We start from the raw sequence: 17,097 nt of genomic DNA, 5'->3' as shown, positions 1-17,097 counted from the left end.
GATGTGTTTTCTACTCTGTTCCCTACTCTGATAAAAATCACAGGTAGAGATTCCCCCACCCCCAGGCCCCTAAATTTTATGTTGGAGCATATTTTTTAAAAAGGTGCCCGGGGGGGGGGGCGGCGGAGCTAGGTGGCGCAGTAGATAAAGCACTGGCCTTGGATTCAGGAGGACCTGAGTTCAAATCCAGCCTCAGACACTTGACACTTAACTAGCTGTGTGACCCTGGGCAAGTCACTTAACCCTCATTGCCCTCAAAAAAAACAAAACAAAACAAAAAAGGTGCCCAGGGGCAGCTAGGTGGCACAGTGGAAAAAGCACTGGCCCTGGATTCAGAAGGACCTGAATTCAAATCCAGCCTCAGACACTTAACACTTACTAGCTGTGTGACCCTTGGCAAGCCACTTAACCCTCATTGCCCCGCAAAAAAAAAAAAAAAAAAGGTGCCCAGAATGATGAAGGATTTGGAAATTCTTATAGGATAATTTTGTTATATATTTGAAAAGAATAACAAGTTGTGCACAAAAGATTTGCTGTTTCATGTGCAATCATCTTTTTTATTGTACTATCTTCTGGAAATGCTTGATTCATTTCATACATTAAAAATAAAATAAAATTAAACATAAAAAGGGAATTCTTATATGAAAAATGGCCCCAGGAACTGAGAATATTTCGTTTCAAGAAGAGAAGATGAATTTATGTATTTTTCATTGGCTCACCTGCCATATCTGAAGCTATGCCATGTGTCTTGTTTCATGTTTTTATCCCCAGGACTTAGCACAGTATTTTATACAGTATGAGCTTAATCAATTTTCACGAAATTGTTTGTTGAGTGATAGCTATTTTCAAATATATGAAGGGTGTTGGAAGAAGGAGGGAAAGTTACATCATCTGCTGACCAAAAAGGGGGAACTAGGAACAATGGGTTTCTAGTCTGTTATTTAATCGTGCCCAACAGTTACATGGAAGACCTGTTTAGCTATTAGAACAACATGGAAACTTGAACTTAACAACAACAACAACAACAACAAAGAAAATTACTCATAAGAGAAAAAAATGAACTATGAAAATGTTTTATATGATTTTACATATATAACTTATATCAGATTGCTTACTGTGTAAGGGAGGGGGAAGAGAAGGGATGGATGGATGGAATTTGGAACTCAAAATTTAAAAAATACAATGAACATTAAAAATTTATTTTACATGTAATTGGGGGAAATGAAATATAATTTTAATATTTGTTTTTGTTTGTTTTTTGCGGGGCAATGAGGGTTAAGTGACTTTCCCAGGGCCACACAGTGACCCCAGACTTGTCTTTTTTAATAAAATACTCTTGGGGCAGCTAGATGGCACAGTGAATAAAGCACCGGCCCTGGATTCAGGAGGACCTGAGTTTAAATCTGGTTTCAAACACTTGCCACTTACTAGCTGTGTGACCCTGGGAAAGTCACTTAACCTTCATTGCCCCACAAAAAGAAAAAATGCTCTTAAAAAATGAAAACTTACAACCACCACAGATAATAAAATATGAAATTCTGAAGAACTTCCAAAAACGTTTGAGGGCAATAGCAGCATTAATATAGTAAGTATACAGTCTTTCAGGATGACTATTTTTAGGGGAGTAACATTCGTTTGGATAAATTCTGATATAATGATTAAAAGAAAATCAGCCTCAAGGCTTTATAGTCAATGTATGTACATTGTCTTGGTAAATTGTGTCTGGGGTAGGTGAAATGGAAGTGGTGTTAACCCTATTTTGCCTTAGAAACTGAGGTGCTGGGGCAGCTAGGTGGCGCAATGGATAGAGCACCAGCCCTGGATTCAGGAGGACCTGAGTTCAAATTCAGCCTCAGACACTTAATACTTACTAGCTTAACCCCAATTGCCTCACCAAAAAAAAAAAAAAAAAAAAAGAAGAAGAAGAAAGAAAGAAATTGAGGTGCTAAGAGTTTAAGTGACTCATTTAAAGTCACCTGAGAATTTGAGTTACCATGCCAGATTAACAAACACACTGATTCCAATTATCATCTGGCAGCAGAAAATAAAGGCATCCTCTGAAAGGGTATGGATGTCCCAGTGTAGCCAGTTAGGGACTGAGACAAAACGTATCATTTTCTTCTCTTAGTTTGATGCTTCTTCAACTAAACAATATTGAATGATGGACATGTTAGTTGAAATTTAACTTGACTGCTTGAATTTATGAAATCAAGACAAAAAACAAGACTTACATCCAGGGCATCCTGTGTTTCCTGTTTAGTAGGATTCATTGGATGCAGCCGTTCATAAATAACAGTGTCAGCTCCTTTACAATAAAGTCTAATGTGACCTTCTGGTGTTCTTACTATTAATGAAAAAGAAAATAAAACAATCAGCTATATTCTTTGAGGCAAGTTTCACGTTCATTAGATAGCATTATTATCAAGATCTTGTAAGAGTAACCCCATTGATAATTACTTTTAAAGAATGATCAATCTGTCATAATAATCAAGTACTTTTGCCCACAAAGAGTTGAGCAAGCCATTTAAATAAACAGGACATAACTAGTAAAGTGAATGTGATGGATGCCTTCCAATTATTCAGGGCCCAACTTGGTACTTATTTCCTTTGAAGTCTTCCTTGACTGCGTCGGAGCATGGTGATCCCCTATGAACTTATTTGCACCAATCATTTGGGATTATCATTTATTGTCTTATGATATCTTTTACTGTTATCTGGCATTAACTTTCTATGGCTGTTCTGTTTCTGCAAATAAATCTAAGTTCACTGATGACATAGTCCAAGTGTCATATTTGTTTTGTGTTGCCATGATGCCAACAACCATTTTGAGTAGATGATCAGTACTCAATAAGTACTTATGAATGAATTACTACATATTAGATTAAAGTGTCTAGAACTTTTACTTTCATAACTAAACAGGTAGAGAGGATTCTGGGTATACTAGCTCAATATCTCTGGGGTAGATGGAGGTAGATGTGATATTTGATCCATTTTAGTATCTTTCCTCTCTAACTCCTTTGTATTTATTTTGTACATATTTACATATGCACACGTCTCTCTTGATAGGAGGTAAACTTGTTGAGGGCAGGGACTGTTTCACTTGGTCTATGGATCCTCAGTGCTTAGCACAATGCTCCTCACATAGTAGGTGCTCAGTAACAGTTTGCCAATTTATTGAATCTGTTCTCTGCTTAGTAAGTCTTTCTCTTGAAAAACACCATTTCTGCAGGGTGGGATATACTTTTTAATTTCCAATCACTACCTTGTTCCCAAGCAGAGCTCCTTTGCTTTTTTGCCCTTCCTTTCTAAGGAATGGAATATAAATATAAATGTGGAGCTCCGAGGCTCTCTCCAATATGGCACTTATGGCAATAACTACATTTTAAAATATTATCTCTTCTTTCTATGCACCATCTTACATGCTAAAGGCCATTACCCAGCATCCTGAATCTGTTTACTACAAAGTAAATCCAATAGACTGAACTGAATATATATTCATGATAATATATATCCTGCAGCTATCAATGTGAATGAGGGATATATTATATACAAGTTGGAAAAGCAACTCAGCTCATAGAGGGAATTCCCAGATGAGGAAAACCTCTACCAAAACAGGTCAGAAACTTCTCGGTAAATTAGTGTCTTAGGAAGTTAAAGAATGAAGGAAAATAAGTAAACTTGACCTGTTTCAGTAGAGGACTTGAAATTTCCCATCAGTTAAACAATTAGTTCATCAAATGCCTTTGCCATGAAGTCAAGCTGAATTAGACTATGGGCATATAAAGAAATTATTATAGAATGTTCTTTAAAATAGAAGGTTTTGAATGAGACTTACCAATTATGGACATTCTCTTTCGATCACTGTTAAAATCTAATATAGCCAGAACATTGTATGTCCTTTCTGTTCCCAACTCACTTATTGTGATAGTGTTCTGTGTTCTCGCAAGGAAGGCAAAACCAAAGTTACGGGCAGCAGTGACCAGAGCCCCTTCATCTGGAGAGGCTGCCTGGTAGTTGATTTGCCCTAGAATGAGATATTGAGAGAGTGAGACAGAGACAGAGAGACATGAAAGAGAGGGAGTGATATTGAGACAAAGTAAGAAAGAAAGATTGTTAGAGAGAATGGGTGGAGAAAAATCCAGAAGATATGTCAGGAGCAAATGCATGCATGTCCAGGTCAGAGGCATGGATCAGATATAAATTAGGTGAAATGTTTCATAATGAGTCTGTATACCTTTTTTTTCTTTTTATTATCACCAAAAACTTATGGGGGGCTCTTAAGTGCAAGGAGCTATATTAACCTATTTAATAAGATATGATTCAGTCAATACCTGATTCTGATTTTCAGAGAGCTTGCATTTCAACAGGGAAAATCAATTATTGCTTATCTCCCTCGTTCAAATGAAAGGACTGAAACATATAGGAAAATTCTCTACATTCACTAGATACAAAAGAATATAACTTCCCATACCTTCTGGTAGTCTTATTTTGATATTGCCATCAATTAGCATGACATGAATAGGAACAAGTTATATTGTAACAAATCAATAGGAAAGGTCTGGAAGTGATTAGAAACTCCTGACTCCCTACCTACAAACATATTCAAGTTTCCTCTGTTAAAAAGAAAAAAAACAAAACCCAGCAATAATCACTTGACCCTTCCATCCTCTTGAGCTACTGTTCCATATTTCTTACCTTTCGTTCATGAATTTTAGAGTCATCTGCACTAACCAACTCTACTTTTCTCACTACCCACTATTATCCCAAGCTAAAGTCTAAATTTTTATCCCATTGTCCCACTGAAACTAACTTTTCAGCATTTATCAATGATCATGCTCAACTGCTAAATGAAAAATTTTCTCAATACTTGGCCTTTCTGCTGCTTTCAATACTATTGACCATCCAGTCAATCTTCTACATATATTTGTTCCCCTTAGCTTCTGGAACACTGTTCTCTCCTGGTTCTCCTCAAAAAGAGATCTGACTAATATGGAAATGTTTTACATGATTGCACATGTATCAACTCAATTGAATTGTTTGTCTTAGGGAGGAGGGAGATGAGGGAAGGATAGAATTTGGAACTGGAAACTTTTTAAAATGTCGAAAATATCATTTTAACTTGTAATTAGGGGGAAATTAAATATTATATTTAAAAAAGAGTTCTGAACCCTCTTTCCCAGTTTTCTTTTCCGGGTCATCATCTCTCCCACAAATTCCAGCAAACTACAGCATCAGCTGTTCCTCATATTGGACACTCAATTTCCTACTTCCTTGCATTCAGGCAGGACACAATCCTCAAGCCTAGAAAGCATTCTCTCCTTGATTCCACCTTTCAGAATTCTTCTCTTCCTTTTTTTTTTTTTTTGCAGGGCAATGGGGGTTAAGTGATTTGCCCAGGGTCACACAGCTAGTAAGTGTCAAGTGTCTGAAGCCAGATTTGAACTCAGGTCCTCCTGAATCCAGGGCTGGTGCTTTACCTAGCTGCCCCTCTTCTCTTCCTTTAAAACACATCTTAGGTGACCCATTCTCCTTGAAGTCTTATCTGCCCTCTCCCTCTTTGAATGATCTTGTCTTCAATAATAGTGTACTTGTTATATCCCTTCAAAAGTACGTCATTTCCTTGAGGGGGAAGACTGGTTTTTGTTGTACAGTTATCCCTTCTACATCTCAGAGGTTGGGGCCATGGAGCTGTTGCAATTTGGAAAAATTGTGTAAAAATTTTTGGCCTTCTCTTGGTAACAGAGAAATCTGATTTTTTCCCTTTTTCTTTTATGGGGCGTTTACAGTACCTTACTATAAAATTTGGGTTGACAGTATGCAATACTATACATGTATTTTGTGCATTTATGAGTTTCTAAACTTTTTCTGGGTCATCTACTGACCCTTGTGTATCACTTGTAACTTCTGCAAAACTCCCCCCAAGTTCCCACTTAATTTCTTATGCTGCTCTATGATATAGAGAAACTGAGATAAGAAAAGTCAGGATGTGGAAGGGATAACTGTAATATCTCTAATATCTTACATATGTATGGGCTTTTAATAAAGTTCTATTGAATTAAATTTCAGATTTAGAATGGAGAAATAGCTTAAAGTTTGAGGTAACATGGAAGGTTTTATGGAAGAGATGGCACCAGATTTTGATCCTAAGGGAAGAGAAACATTTCAGTGGGCAGTCATGTGAGGAGAAATTACTGTAAGAATAGAAGATAACAAACTAAAATAAGGTCAAAATGGATACATGATTTAGACATAAGAGGTGATACCATAGGTAAATTAGGAGAGAAAGGAATAGTGTACCTATCAGATCTTTGGAAAGGAGAACAGTTTTTGACCAAACAAGAGATAGAGTATATTATAAAATGCAAAATGGATGATTTTGATTATATTAAATTAAAAAATTTTTGTACAAACAGAAGCAATGCATCCAAAATTGGAAGGGAGGCAGAAAGCTGGGAAACAATTTTTGAGGCCAGTGCTTCTGATAAAGGCCTCATCTCTAAAATATATAGGGAATTGTTAAGGGCTAAAATTCTAGCTAGTCTGTCTAAAATATCTAATGAGTGGTCGCCAATAAATTATAAGCTTTAGCAAGAGTTAGACTTTTAAGCATTTATTAAGGAGAATAAGAATTTGGTAAAGAGAGAGAAAAAGGCCTAAATTCCTATCTATTAAAGGGAGAGCACATTTCTAGCTCCCTTCTCCGCCAGCATCCTCAGGAAAGAGCCCCAGAGTCAGCACCAGTCTCTTCCTTCCTCCTCCCACTAGTCCGCGTCACTTCCTCCCGCCAAAGAAAAGACTCCTGGTCTTGCCCTCAAAGACCTTCGCCCCATGGGCAGAACTCCTCTACAGTAAGTATCCAGCAGGTGGTGCCATTCCAATCGTTACAGTATTAAATCAAATTTATAAGAATCCAAGTCATTCCCCAATTGAGAAATGGTCAAAGGATATGAACAGGCAGTTTTCTGATGAAGAAACCAAAGCTATCTATTCCCATATGAAAAAATGCTCTAAATCTCTAATGATTAGAGAGATGCAAATTAAAACAACTCTGAGGTACCACCTGACACCTATCAGATTGGCTAAAATGACAAAAAAGGAAGATAATAAATGTTGGAGAGGCTGTGGGAAAATTGGAACACTAATGCATTGTTGGTGGAGCTGTGAGCTGATCCAACCATTCTGGAGAGCAATTTGGAATTATGCCCAAAGGGCGATAAAGCTGTGCATACCCTTTGACCCAGCAATCCCACTTTTAGGTCTTTTTCCCAAAGAAATCATGGAAGGGGGAAAGGGACCCACATGTACAAAAATATTTATAGCTGCTCTTTACGTGGTAGCAAGGAATTGGAAGTTGAGGGGGTGCCCATCAATTGGGGAATGGCTGGACAAGTTGTGGTATATGAATACAATGGAATACTATTGTGCTGTAAGAAATGATGAGCAGGAAGAGTTCAGAGAAACCTGGAGGGTCTTACGTGAGCTGATGATGAGTGAGATGAGCAGAACCAGAAGAACATTGTACACAGTATCATCAACATTGAGTGTTGACCTACTGTGATGGACTATATTCTTCTCACCAATGCAATGGTACAGAAGAGTTCCAGGGAACTCATGATAGAAGAGGATCTCCAAATCCAAGGGGAAAAAAAAAAAGAACTTTGGAGTATAGATGCTGATTGAACCATACTATTTCTTTTATTTTTGGTGCTGATGTTTTTCTATTTTGAGGTTTTGCATGACTGCTCTGATTCTTTCTTTTGTAACAGGATTAATGCAGAAATAGGATTAATGTTATGTGTATATACATATGTGTGTGTGTGTATATATATATATATATATATGTATATGTATATGTATAAAGATATATAGATATAACCTATATCAGATTACCTGCTGTCTAGGGGAGGGGGGAGGGAGGGGAGGGAGGGAGAAAAATCTGAAATTGTAAAGCATGTATAAACAAAAGTTGAGAACTATCTTTACATGTAACGAAAAAAATAAAATACCTCATACAAGAATAGAAGATAACAAGCAAAAAGTGCTTATCCCCTTCTCCCATGGCTGTACTGGAGTGAGAACAGGGGGGCAGCGCTTGTGTGTGGGGGGTAGGTGGTGTCAGGGTGCACACTCAGAGGCCATCTGCATCAGCTCCCAGTAACACACGCATGCACAAACATCACCCTACTGAATAAATCTATTTCATCTTAAAAAAAAAAAAGTACTTATCACAGTGCCTGGTACGTAGTAGATGTTTAATAAATACTAGTTGACTAACTGATATGTCAGTGAGAGATTAGGGGGTGGTGAATCATCTAGTTAGTCTGAAATAGAGAATGTTTGAAGGTAGTTAGTACTTATCAATGTTGAAAAGATCATTTGGAATTGGTGCTGACATGAAGGTCCTAGGTATGGAGTAGGGAAGGTTGTGTTAAGATTCTTATTAGAGAAAGATTCTTCTAATAGTAATATGAAAGATAGAATGAGGTATGGAGAGTTAAGAGATAAGATCATGGGGCTGCTAGGTGGCGCAGTGGATACAGCACTGGCCCTGGATTCAGGAAGACCTGAGTTCAAATCCGGCCTCAGACACTTAACACTTACTAGCTGTGTGACCCTGGGCAAATTACTTAACCCCCAATTGCCTCACTAAAAAAAAAAAGAGAGAGAGAGCAATAAGATCACGAGCAGTATTATGGTAGCTCAGGAGAAAATTGATAAGGGCCAGAATTAAGGAAGTGACAACACTAAAAACAGAAAAATGATAGTTCAGAAAGAGAAACTTACTATGTGGGGATTGAGGTAGAAGGAAGAGTCAAAGATTATAAGATCATCAAATGGGAGCTGGAAAAGAAACAGATCATCTTCTCAATCTCTGACTGGCTGATCACACACACATGCCATGACTCCACCTCCACTTTCGGAGACCCCTGATCTAGTCCAAACTCCTCAATTTATAGCTCAGGAAACCGAAGCCCACAGAGATCAAGTAATTTGCCCAAGGTCACAAGGTGGTAAAAGGAAAGTTTGAGATTTGAACTCAGATTCACTCACTCCAAATTCAGTGTTCCTTCCACTATACAGTGCTGACTCCAGGGTGGTTTTTTTTTCTGTTTTATTAGCTTCACAGGGTGGTTGTCTCATCAACAGAAACAGGAAATTTAAGAATTATAGAATTTGGATGAAAGATACTGCATTTATTATAGACATGTTGAGTTGGAAATGACAGGAAAATCCTATTACTCTCTCTCTACTCAGGCCTCTAATTTCACTATGCAAAGTCCCTAGAGAATTTAGGAAATATGTAAAACATGGAATAGAGACTTTTACCCTCATCCTCACAGAACTGCGCACTTCCTTTGAGAATGAATCATAGCCACCATGGAGGAAACTCTGTAGGGTTTTGTGTGGTTCTTTTTTTAAAAGTATCATCAATTATTCAAAACCAGAGAGCCAGGTGGCTTTGTGACATTGCACTTTGTCCTTACTCTGTGAGGAGATATCCCTTGGCAAATCAAACAGACTTTAACCTCTCCTTCCACGACTGCATCATTCCCCACCATGATCTCTGATAACCAATCCCCTTCCATTTCTCGACCTCCATTTGAACTCTGAAAACAGTTTTATTAGACTCCTTAAATTCATCTTAGGAGAATGGTTTACTTTGGAATTTATGGAATGACACCACACCCTTTTGCTATTTATTTAGCATTTAAAACTTATCTCTTTCCACACCATTTATGCCCCATTGCAGAGAAATGAAATCAGTGACAAGTAAATATGGAAGTGTCTTTGTTGACTATATTGATTAAAGCATGAAAGTGAGAATATTTTATAAATAGACACAGATTATGCCTGAGCACAGAGAGGTAGGGGGACTGGTCTTGCTCCTTTCTTCCCACCAGGGGTCTATATTATGATATCTATATTGAAGGATTTCAAATGCCTACCATTGTCAGTAACGCATAATTTAAATTTCCTAATATGATCTTAGACAACCACTCTAAAATAATCTTCAAATGTAACCTTATTCAGAACTGAAGGTGTGAGGAAGAGGGTAGATTTTAAGCTCAAAGGCTGAAATTGTTTATTTCTCAGAATTTTTTATAGCATTTTATATAGAGAGTGAAAGCTCCATCATCATTTTAAAAAAATTTTTTGTGGGGCCATGGGGGTTAAGTGACTTGCCCAGGGTCACACAGCAAGTAAGTGTCAAGTGTCTGAAGCCAGATTTGAACTCAGGTACTCCTGAATCCAGGGCCGGTGCTTTATCCACTGCGCCACCTAGCCGCCCCATCATCATTATTTTTTATTAAACTCTTAATAAAGTTGCTGTGTATAACATTTATATGCATTTAAATCTTCAATATGAGGTCCACAGAGTAGATGATAAATTTTTAGACTTGTTTTTGATGCCAGTGAAATGCTTACTTACCATCACTCCTATCCACCATGACAGTGTGACAAATTGCAAGCAAAAAGAAGAACTGTCGAACTTCAGACTCTTTCCCTGACTGAATTTGTTCAATCAGATAATGGTCATAAAACACAAGCTTTCCATCTGCAAATGTATTCCAACTAAAATCAACTTCCTGGGAAAAGGAAAGAAAAAATGCTGAATATGAAAATGCTACCCAACAGTGAAATTTTCATTCTGAGCTACTCTTTTTTTTTTTTTTTGCCTAGAATATAGTCATTGTGTAATTTAAATGTATTTTTAAACACACAGAAATATTCACAAGCTAACATTTGTTCCCAAGTAAAATGATATCAACAATCAACCCTTGAAGTAAGGTGAGGGGCAGCTAGGTGGTGCAGTGGATAAAGCACTGACCCTGGATTCAGGAGCAAATGAGTTCAAATCTGGCCTCAGACACTTTACACTTACTAGCTGTGTGACCTTGGGCAAGTCATTTAACTCTCATTGCCCTGCCCCCCACCCCCACCCCCCCAAAAAGAAGTCAGTGAAAGAACTCACATCCATCCTGCTATGGTGATGCTGGGATGCATCCCTATGGTCCCCTGAAATAAAAACAAGTATTAAAAACACAAGGTAAATCAGTACTTGTGTGTAAAAAAGAAAAGTTTATTTTCCCTATTTTTTTTATCATGGATCTTATATGTGTTTTATGGTTTTGCCAGAATTTATAAACGTGCTTGTCTTTGTTCCATTTCTTTAAATTATAGCCTTCTTGGGGCAGCTAGGTGGCACAGTGGATAAAGCACCGGCCCTGGATTCAGGAGGACCAGAGTTCAAATCCCACCTCAGACACTTGACACTTACTAGCTGTGTGACCCTGGGCAAATCACTTGACTTCTTTTCACTTTAGTTTACTTATCTGTTAAATGGGAATACCTGTTCTACCTACTTTTCAGGATTACTGAGTTGTATAAAAATGCTTTAAAAAGTTTAAACCTATTTGCAAACTTGGGGTATCATGTGTTGTTAACTAAACTCAACCAGCTACTTATTCCTCGTTCCTGCCGGTAAATGGCATCGTATTCCTGGGTGGTTGCTGAAGCTCAGGGCAAGAAAGAGATCCTGTAACTACCAAGTTATCTTATCCCTTATCCCAGGTTGGGATAATACAAGGGATAAGTTATATAGAAGCAGTTAGGTAGCCCACTGGGTAAGAGCATTAGTCTTGGAATCAGGAAGATCTGAGCTAAAATCTGTCTTCAGACACTCACTGTGAGACACTAGGAAAGTAACTTACTCTGTCATCCTCAGTTTCCCCTTTTGAAAACCATACAGTGTTCCATAGATAGCTATTATTTTCAACATGCAGCTCTACCCAGAATATATCTTCCACAAATGCTGAAACTTACCATATATTTGTCCATTTATACAGCACTTTTTAAATGTCATGATATTCTGTGTTAATGTTCCTGTCTTATCAGAGAAAATGTAATGAATCTGTCCGAGCTGTTCATTCAGTGTGGTTGTTCTAGACTTTGCTGGTGTGTCCTTCTCAGAATAATACATTTGTAGGTCCCAGTTTATGAAATAACTCTGCCCAAGACGAATGACTTCAACACTAGAAAGAAAGGAAAGAAAGAAAGAAAGGAAGAAAGAAAGAAAAAGAAAGAAAGAAAGAAGTCTTGTTGGATTGCTCAAATACAAACTGCAGACATTGGGTTTTCTTCTCCCCTTTCTATCTCTATAACATCTAACCCATTTCTACTCACATGTGGGCAAGTCAGCTTCAGGCTTTCATCTCCTCTCCAATGATCTTCTTGTCATCCCTCATATTCATATTTCATCTTTCACCTCAGTGCCAGTGAGTTAGTTGGCTGTCCCCTGTAACTGGAATACACTCTCTCCTTACCTCTATCTTCCCTGAATTTCTTATTTCTTCCAAAACTCAGCTCAAACACCCCCTTTCCATAAAACTTTTCTTGATCTCTTAGCTGCTAATACCACCCCATATTACCTTAATCTATTTTGTATATTTGTCAGTATCATATATATGCTTATTTATTTACATGTGGTCTTCCCATTAGAATGTAAGCTCCTTGAAGACTGAAATTTCTTTGTATTATCAGCTCTGGGAATGGTGTGTGGCACATAGGTGCTTCAAAAAGAAAGCTTACTGGCAGAATGGTATATGTACACATTGTTTCCCCTAAAAGACTATAAACTCTTTGAGAATAGGAACCATTTAATTTTTGCCTTTGTATCCCCAGCATCAATTATATCACCTGACATATAGTAGGCACTCAACAGATCCTTTTGGATTGACTGATTGATTAGCTGTAGGGTAATAGCCGTCTTCCAGTTTAGTGTCATATAGATTCAACTAAAAAATGCCATCAGATGTCATTGAAAGGGATGATGATCTCTTCTCCTTCTTCCTTCCCTGAGGCTATATCTAAGACAATTTGCCTTGGGACAACGCATTCCTCAACTCCAATAGGGTGAAAAAAAATGGAGCCCATCATATCACAGAGCCAGAGAGGATACATAAAGCATGCATTTACAGGCTGTCTAAGTGCCTTGGGATAACTAAGGTCTAAACTATGATTTAATAGCTGAAAATGTAAGTTCATTCAAAAAGTAGTATTGCTAAAGTTAAGTGTAACGATTGGAATAACGCCACCTGCTGGATACTAACTGTAGAAGAGTTCTGCCCATGAAGTGAAGGTCTTTGAGGGCAAGACCAGGAGTCTTGTCTTTGGTATCAGGAAGTGACGCGGACTAGTGGGAGGAGGAAGGAAGAGACTGGCGCGGAGTCTCGGGCCTCTTTCCTCTGGACTCTGGCGGAGAAGGGAGCTAGAAATGTGCTCTCCCTTTAATGGATGGGAATCTGGGCCTTTTTCTCTCTCTTTACCAAATTCTTATTCTCCTTAATAAATGCTTAAAGGTCTAACTCTTGCTAAAGCTTATAATTTATTGGCGACCACTCATTGGATATTTTAGACAGTTTAGCTAGAATTTTAGCCCTTAACAGATGGCTGACCACGAAGAGGAAAGCTAACCCATAGTCTTCTGATCTTCTGGTTGGGTAAGAAATTTCCCCTCCCTCTCCCTTTAACTGCTAAGTACTGGCGTACTGGCTGTGTTTTACCTTTAAATTTTTTCAAATGGACCTTTTAAACTCCCTAATTACCCTATTTTTGATTTTAGTCTGTTTAACCAGACAAATGGGAGATAAGATCATGTTAATGCTTTGTTTTTGTGGATTTTCTATTTTTCTTTTTATTTTTGTTAAAAGAGCCAGCAACTTACTCACACAAGGAAATATCTCTCCCTCTCCCAACCATGCTTTTTCAGAGAAACCTGAAGACATTCCCACTTTTCCCAGTTCTAACACTAATTGTTGCTTTAATTTTGCATGCCTGGAGGCAATGACCCACCCTCTAGAAGCTTTTAATCCCCTAGCACCTGGAGGCAAAGTGGGGGAAGAGGAATCCAGGCCTGAGTTCAAAATCAAGTCTGATTCTAATTGCTCTGGTCCCTCCCCTCCTCTCCAAACCCCACCCTCTACTCCTCCCATGGCCAAGCCCATAAAGTCCAAAGATCTAATGCGCATGCTCAACTTTCTCTAACTGCATTTGCAGCTTCAGGCTCACCCCTTCCCCAGCCTGGCTGTGCTTCTGAGACAACTTTAGAAAACCCTTTAAATTCCAGATATGCTCGTTTTGTTCATAATTTTGCTAACCTGCTTTTGTCTTTAATTAGTAATCTTATAAAGCATTTGTATGGTGAAAAGGCTGACAGACAATATAGAGGGGTTAAAGAAGAAAAACTTAAGCCGAATAAGAATGACAATCATCAACATAGTTCAAGACTCCGATTCTTTTGCCATGGAAGGGTATATATTTTACAGAAATGTAGAAGTAAGCAGCAAGGTATTGATATGAGTATTGGGGATTTTAGATATCGGAATCAAAAGTGTTCTGAATTCACTCAGAGTAATAGTATCAGTTCAGAGGTTACATAGGATTTCTATGCTATTATATGTACATTTTGAAATTAATGGTATAGGTTTATTTTCGTAGAGGTTTTCATGCATTTGAGATTGTATTTTATACTTAGTTTCTAAAACAAAGAGAATATTTGTAAAAGCTTTTTATAGTCATGTGGTCCAGTTTATATTTTATAATACTCTTATTGATATTAAGTTCATATTCATTTAGATTTCCCTAGTTTGAATTTCATTGTCTTTTATTGTTCCACATGTATCTTCTTCTATTCATTCATCTATCTAATTTTGAAACATGGTTTTGATTTCATAATACAATGTTAATTCTAGGAGTATTGTGCTCCCATATTCTGAGTTGTTTGTTTTTGTTATTTTTTCTCAACTGATTATTTGATCAAACTCTTTAAAGCATTTCCCTAGCAAATTGTTTGCCATGGCAAGTGTAAATTGATTCTAGAAGTATTATTTTTGATAAGCATATTCCAAAAAAAAAAAAAAGAGGGGAACATTTGTAAAAGTTTTCTTTTTTCAAAAAAAAAAAAGTTCTTTGAGATTCTGTTATGCTTTAACTTGTATTTAAATATATTCAGATTTTTCACAAAAGTAATTGTATACTAAGTTTTTAAAAAAGGGGTATTATTTGAAATTGTTGCATAATTATATATTGTGTTCTGAGTCAAGATGTATTCACATTTTTTGCAATCATTTATTATCCTCAATTTTTAAATACATATGAGACTTGGATTATGGGAACTTATCATTTAAGACATTAATTGCCTTTATTCTGAGTTATCAGATGCCAGTTGGCCAAGATGCCATCCAATCACAAGAGGAATACACATGAGGGGAGACATGCATGAAGTCAAGGTATGGCCAAGGGAACGGCTTTTGACAAATGTTGAGGTTGGATTCTCTTGGTTTAATATTTTATTTTATTTTTCCCCACAATATTGTACAGATGGCTGGAAGTATTGATCCCACCCATCTCACTTCTACACCTGGCTTCTATGCTCCCTCCTATATGCCTGATGCCATGGACATCTCAATCCCATGCATCTGATTAAGTCTGACTCAGTTTCTTCCAATATGTTCGGTGGCATGGACATATATTCCATCCACCTCTTTTAAGCCTGGCATACTGTATGGGCAGTACATACTGCTCAAGTGTGGGAATGCTCATATCCCATCATTTCTCTGTTCTTTTATGGTAACCCCCATAATTATCTCAGGTGTCATGATAAATACAGTGTTGAATTTGGCCTTGACATCTGTTACCAATTATATTAGATTTTTTAATTTCTCATAATGGCATGAGGATAATTAGGCAGATGATGCAAAAAGTGATGAAACAAAGATAAAAAATTATTTTTAATAATTAATATCGCAGCAATTGTCTTCTCAATTACCCTCCATAAGGGGGGGACTATAGTAATATTATAATTTTAAAGAATGTTTCAATTTTTGTTTTATTATATGTTTCATGTGTAACAACTAAGATTCTGAATTCCCTTAGACATGTTTTTGAGAACTTTCATTGTTTGATTTGATTATTGACAAAGCTATTTTAAAGTTGTGTTAAGCTCAATTTTGTAGGAAATTTCCTGGCTGATTACCAGTATCCACACATCAACCCCTGAAAAGACTTCCATTCCACGACTACACCTAGAGGACATCTAAGAAAAGACTTTCAGAGACTTTAAATGAACAGTTTTGATTTGTTGTTTTTGTTTTTGTTTTTCTCTTTCTGTTATAATATACACCATCTGTAATATGTATTCTCTGCAGAGGCCCTCCCTTTGCAAGACTAATGTCAAAGCGTCAGTTCATGAGGACAAAAAAAATCGCCCCTCTGGACAAAACTTTCCTCTCTTCCTTTTCTATATTGTTGTTCACATATTATTAGTTATCAATAGTTATTATATTCTTTTTACTGTTCCGTCAAGGAAACATTTTGTTTCTTGAGGAACAACAGGGGGGACTGTAACGATTGGAATAACGCCACCTGCTGGATACTAACTGTAGAAGAGTTCTGCCCATGAAGCGAAGGTCTTTGAGGGCAAGACCAGGAGTCTTGTCTTTGGTATCAGGAAGTGACGCGGACTAGTGGGAGGAGGAAGGAAGAGACTGGCGCGGAGTCTCGGGCCTCTTTCCTCTGGACTCTGGCGGAGAAGGGAGCTAGAAATGTGCTCTCCCTTTGATGGATGGGAATCTGGGCCTTTTTCTCTCTCTTTACCAAATTCTTATTCTCCTTAATAAATGCTTAAAGGTCTAACTCTTGCTAAAGCTTATAATTTATTGGCGACCACTCATTGGATATTTTAGACAGTTTAGCTAGAATTTTAGCCCTTAACATAAGGAATATTTGAAATAAGAGACAGTAAGGGGACTTTTTAAAAGTTTACAGAGTTTAGAATTTTAAGTAAATGTTAGTTACAAGAAAGCATTCAGAGCCATTAGTGGCTAGGGAAAGGATGTCTCTAAAATTGCTGAGAAAGATGGAAAATTAAATTCCAGACAAATAGAATATGCCTATATTCTCATAAAGTGAACATTTCATAGGATTCTCATTCTCTCTCTGTCTCTCTCACCAAGTACTGTGCATACACATTTTATTTCTGCAATGTGTACTATGCCATAAATCCCCAGACTGTAATTTTTTAAAGGGCTATGTGTT

General features: G+C 37.4%; 1 protein-coding gene across 3 annotated transcripts in view; it reads right to left on the bottom strand.

The window, feature by feature from the left end:
- ATP8B1 (ATPase phospholipid transporting 8B1) overlaps positions 1-17,097 on the bottom strand; it is a 153,011-nt gene that overhangs the window by 35,892 nt on the left and 100,022 nt on the right. For all 3 annotated transcript variants that reach the window (XM_043978422.1, XM_043978424.1, XM_043978423.1), the window contains 5 exons: positions 11,827-12,035; positions 10,976-11,019; positions 10,433-10,589; positions 3,836-4,024; positions 2,232-2,344 (listed from right to left, as the gene is read on the bottom strand). In XM_043978422.1, coding sequence (XP_043834357.1) covers positions 2,232-2,344; positions 3,836-4,024; positions 10,433-10,589; positions 10,976-11,019; positions 11,827-12,035 — 712 coding nt within the window. The remainder of the gene's footprint in view (positions 1-2,231; positions 2,345-3,835; positions 4,025-10,432; positions 10,590-10,975; positions 11,020-11,826; positions 12,036-17,097) is intronic.

Source organism: Dromiciops gliroides, chromosome 1 (assembly GCF_019393635.1).
Source record: "Dromiciops gliroides isolate mDroGli1 chromosome 1, mDroGli1.pri, whole genome shotgun sequence".
NCBI lineage: Eukaryota > Metazoa > Chordata > Mammalia > Microbiotheria > Microbiotheriidae > Dromiciops > Dromiciops gliroides.
The sequence above is the reverse complement of the archived record's forward strand: the minus strand, read 5'-3'. Positions and strand labels throughout refer to the sequence as shown.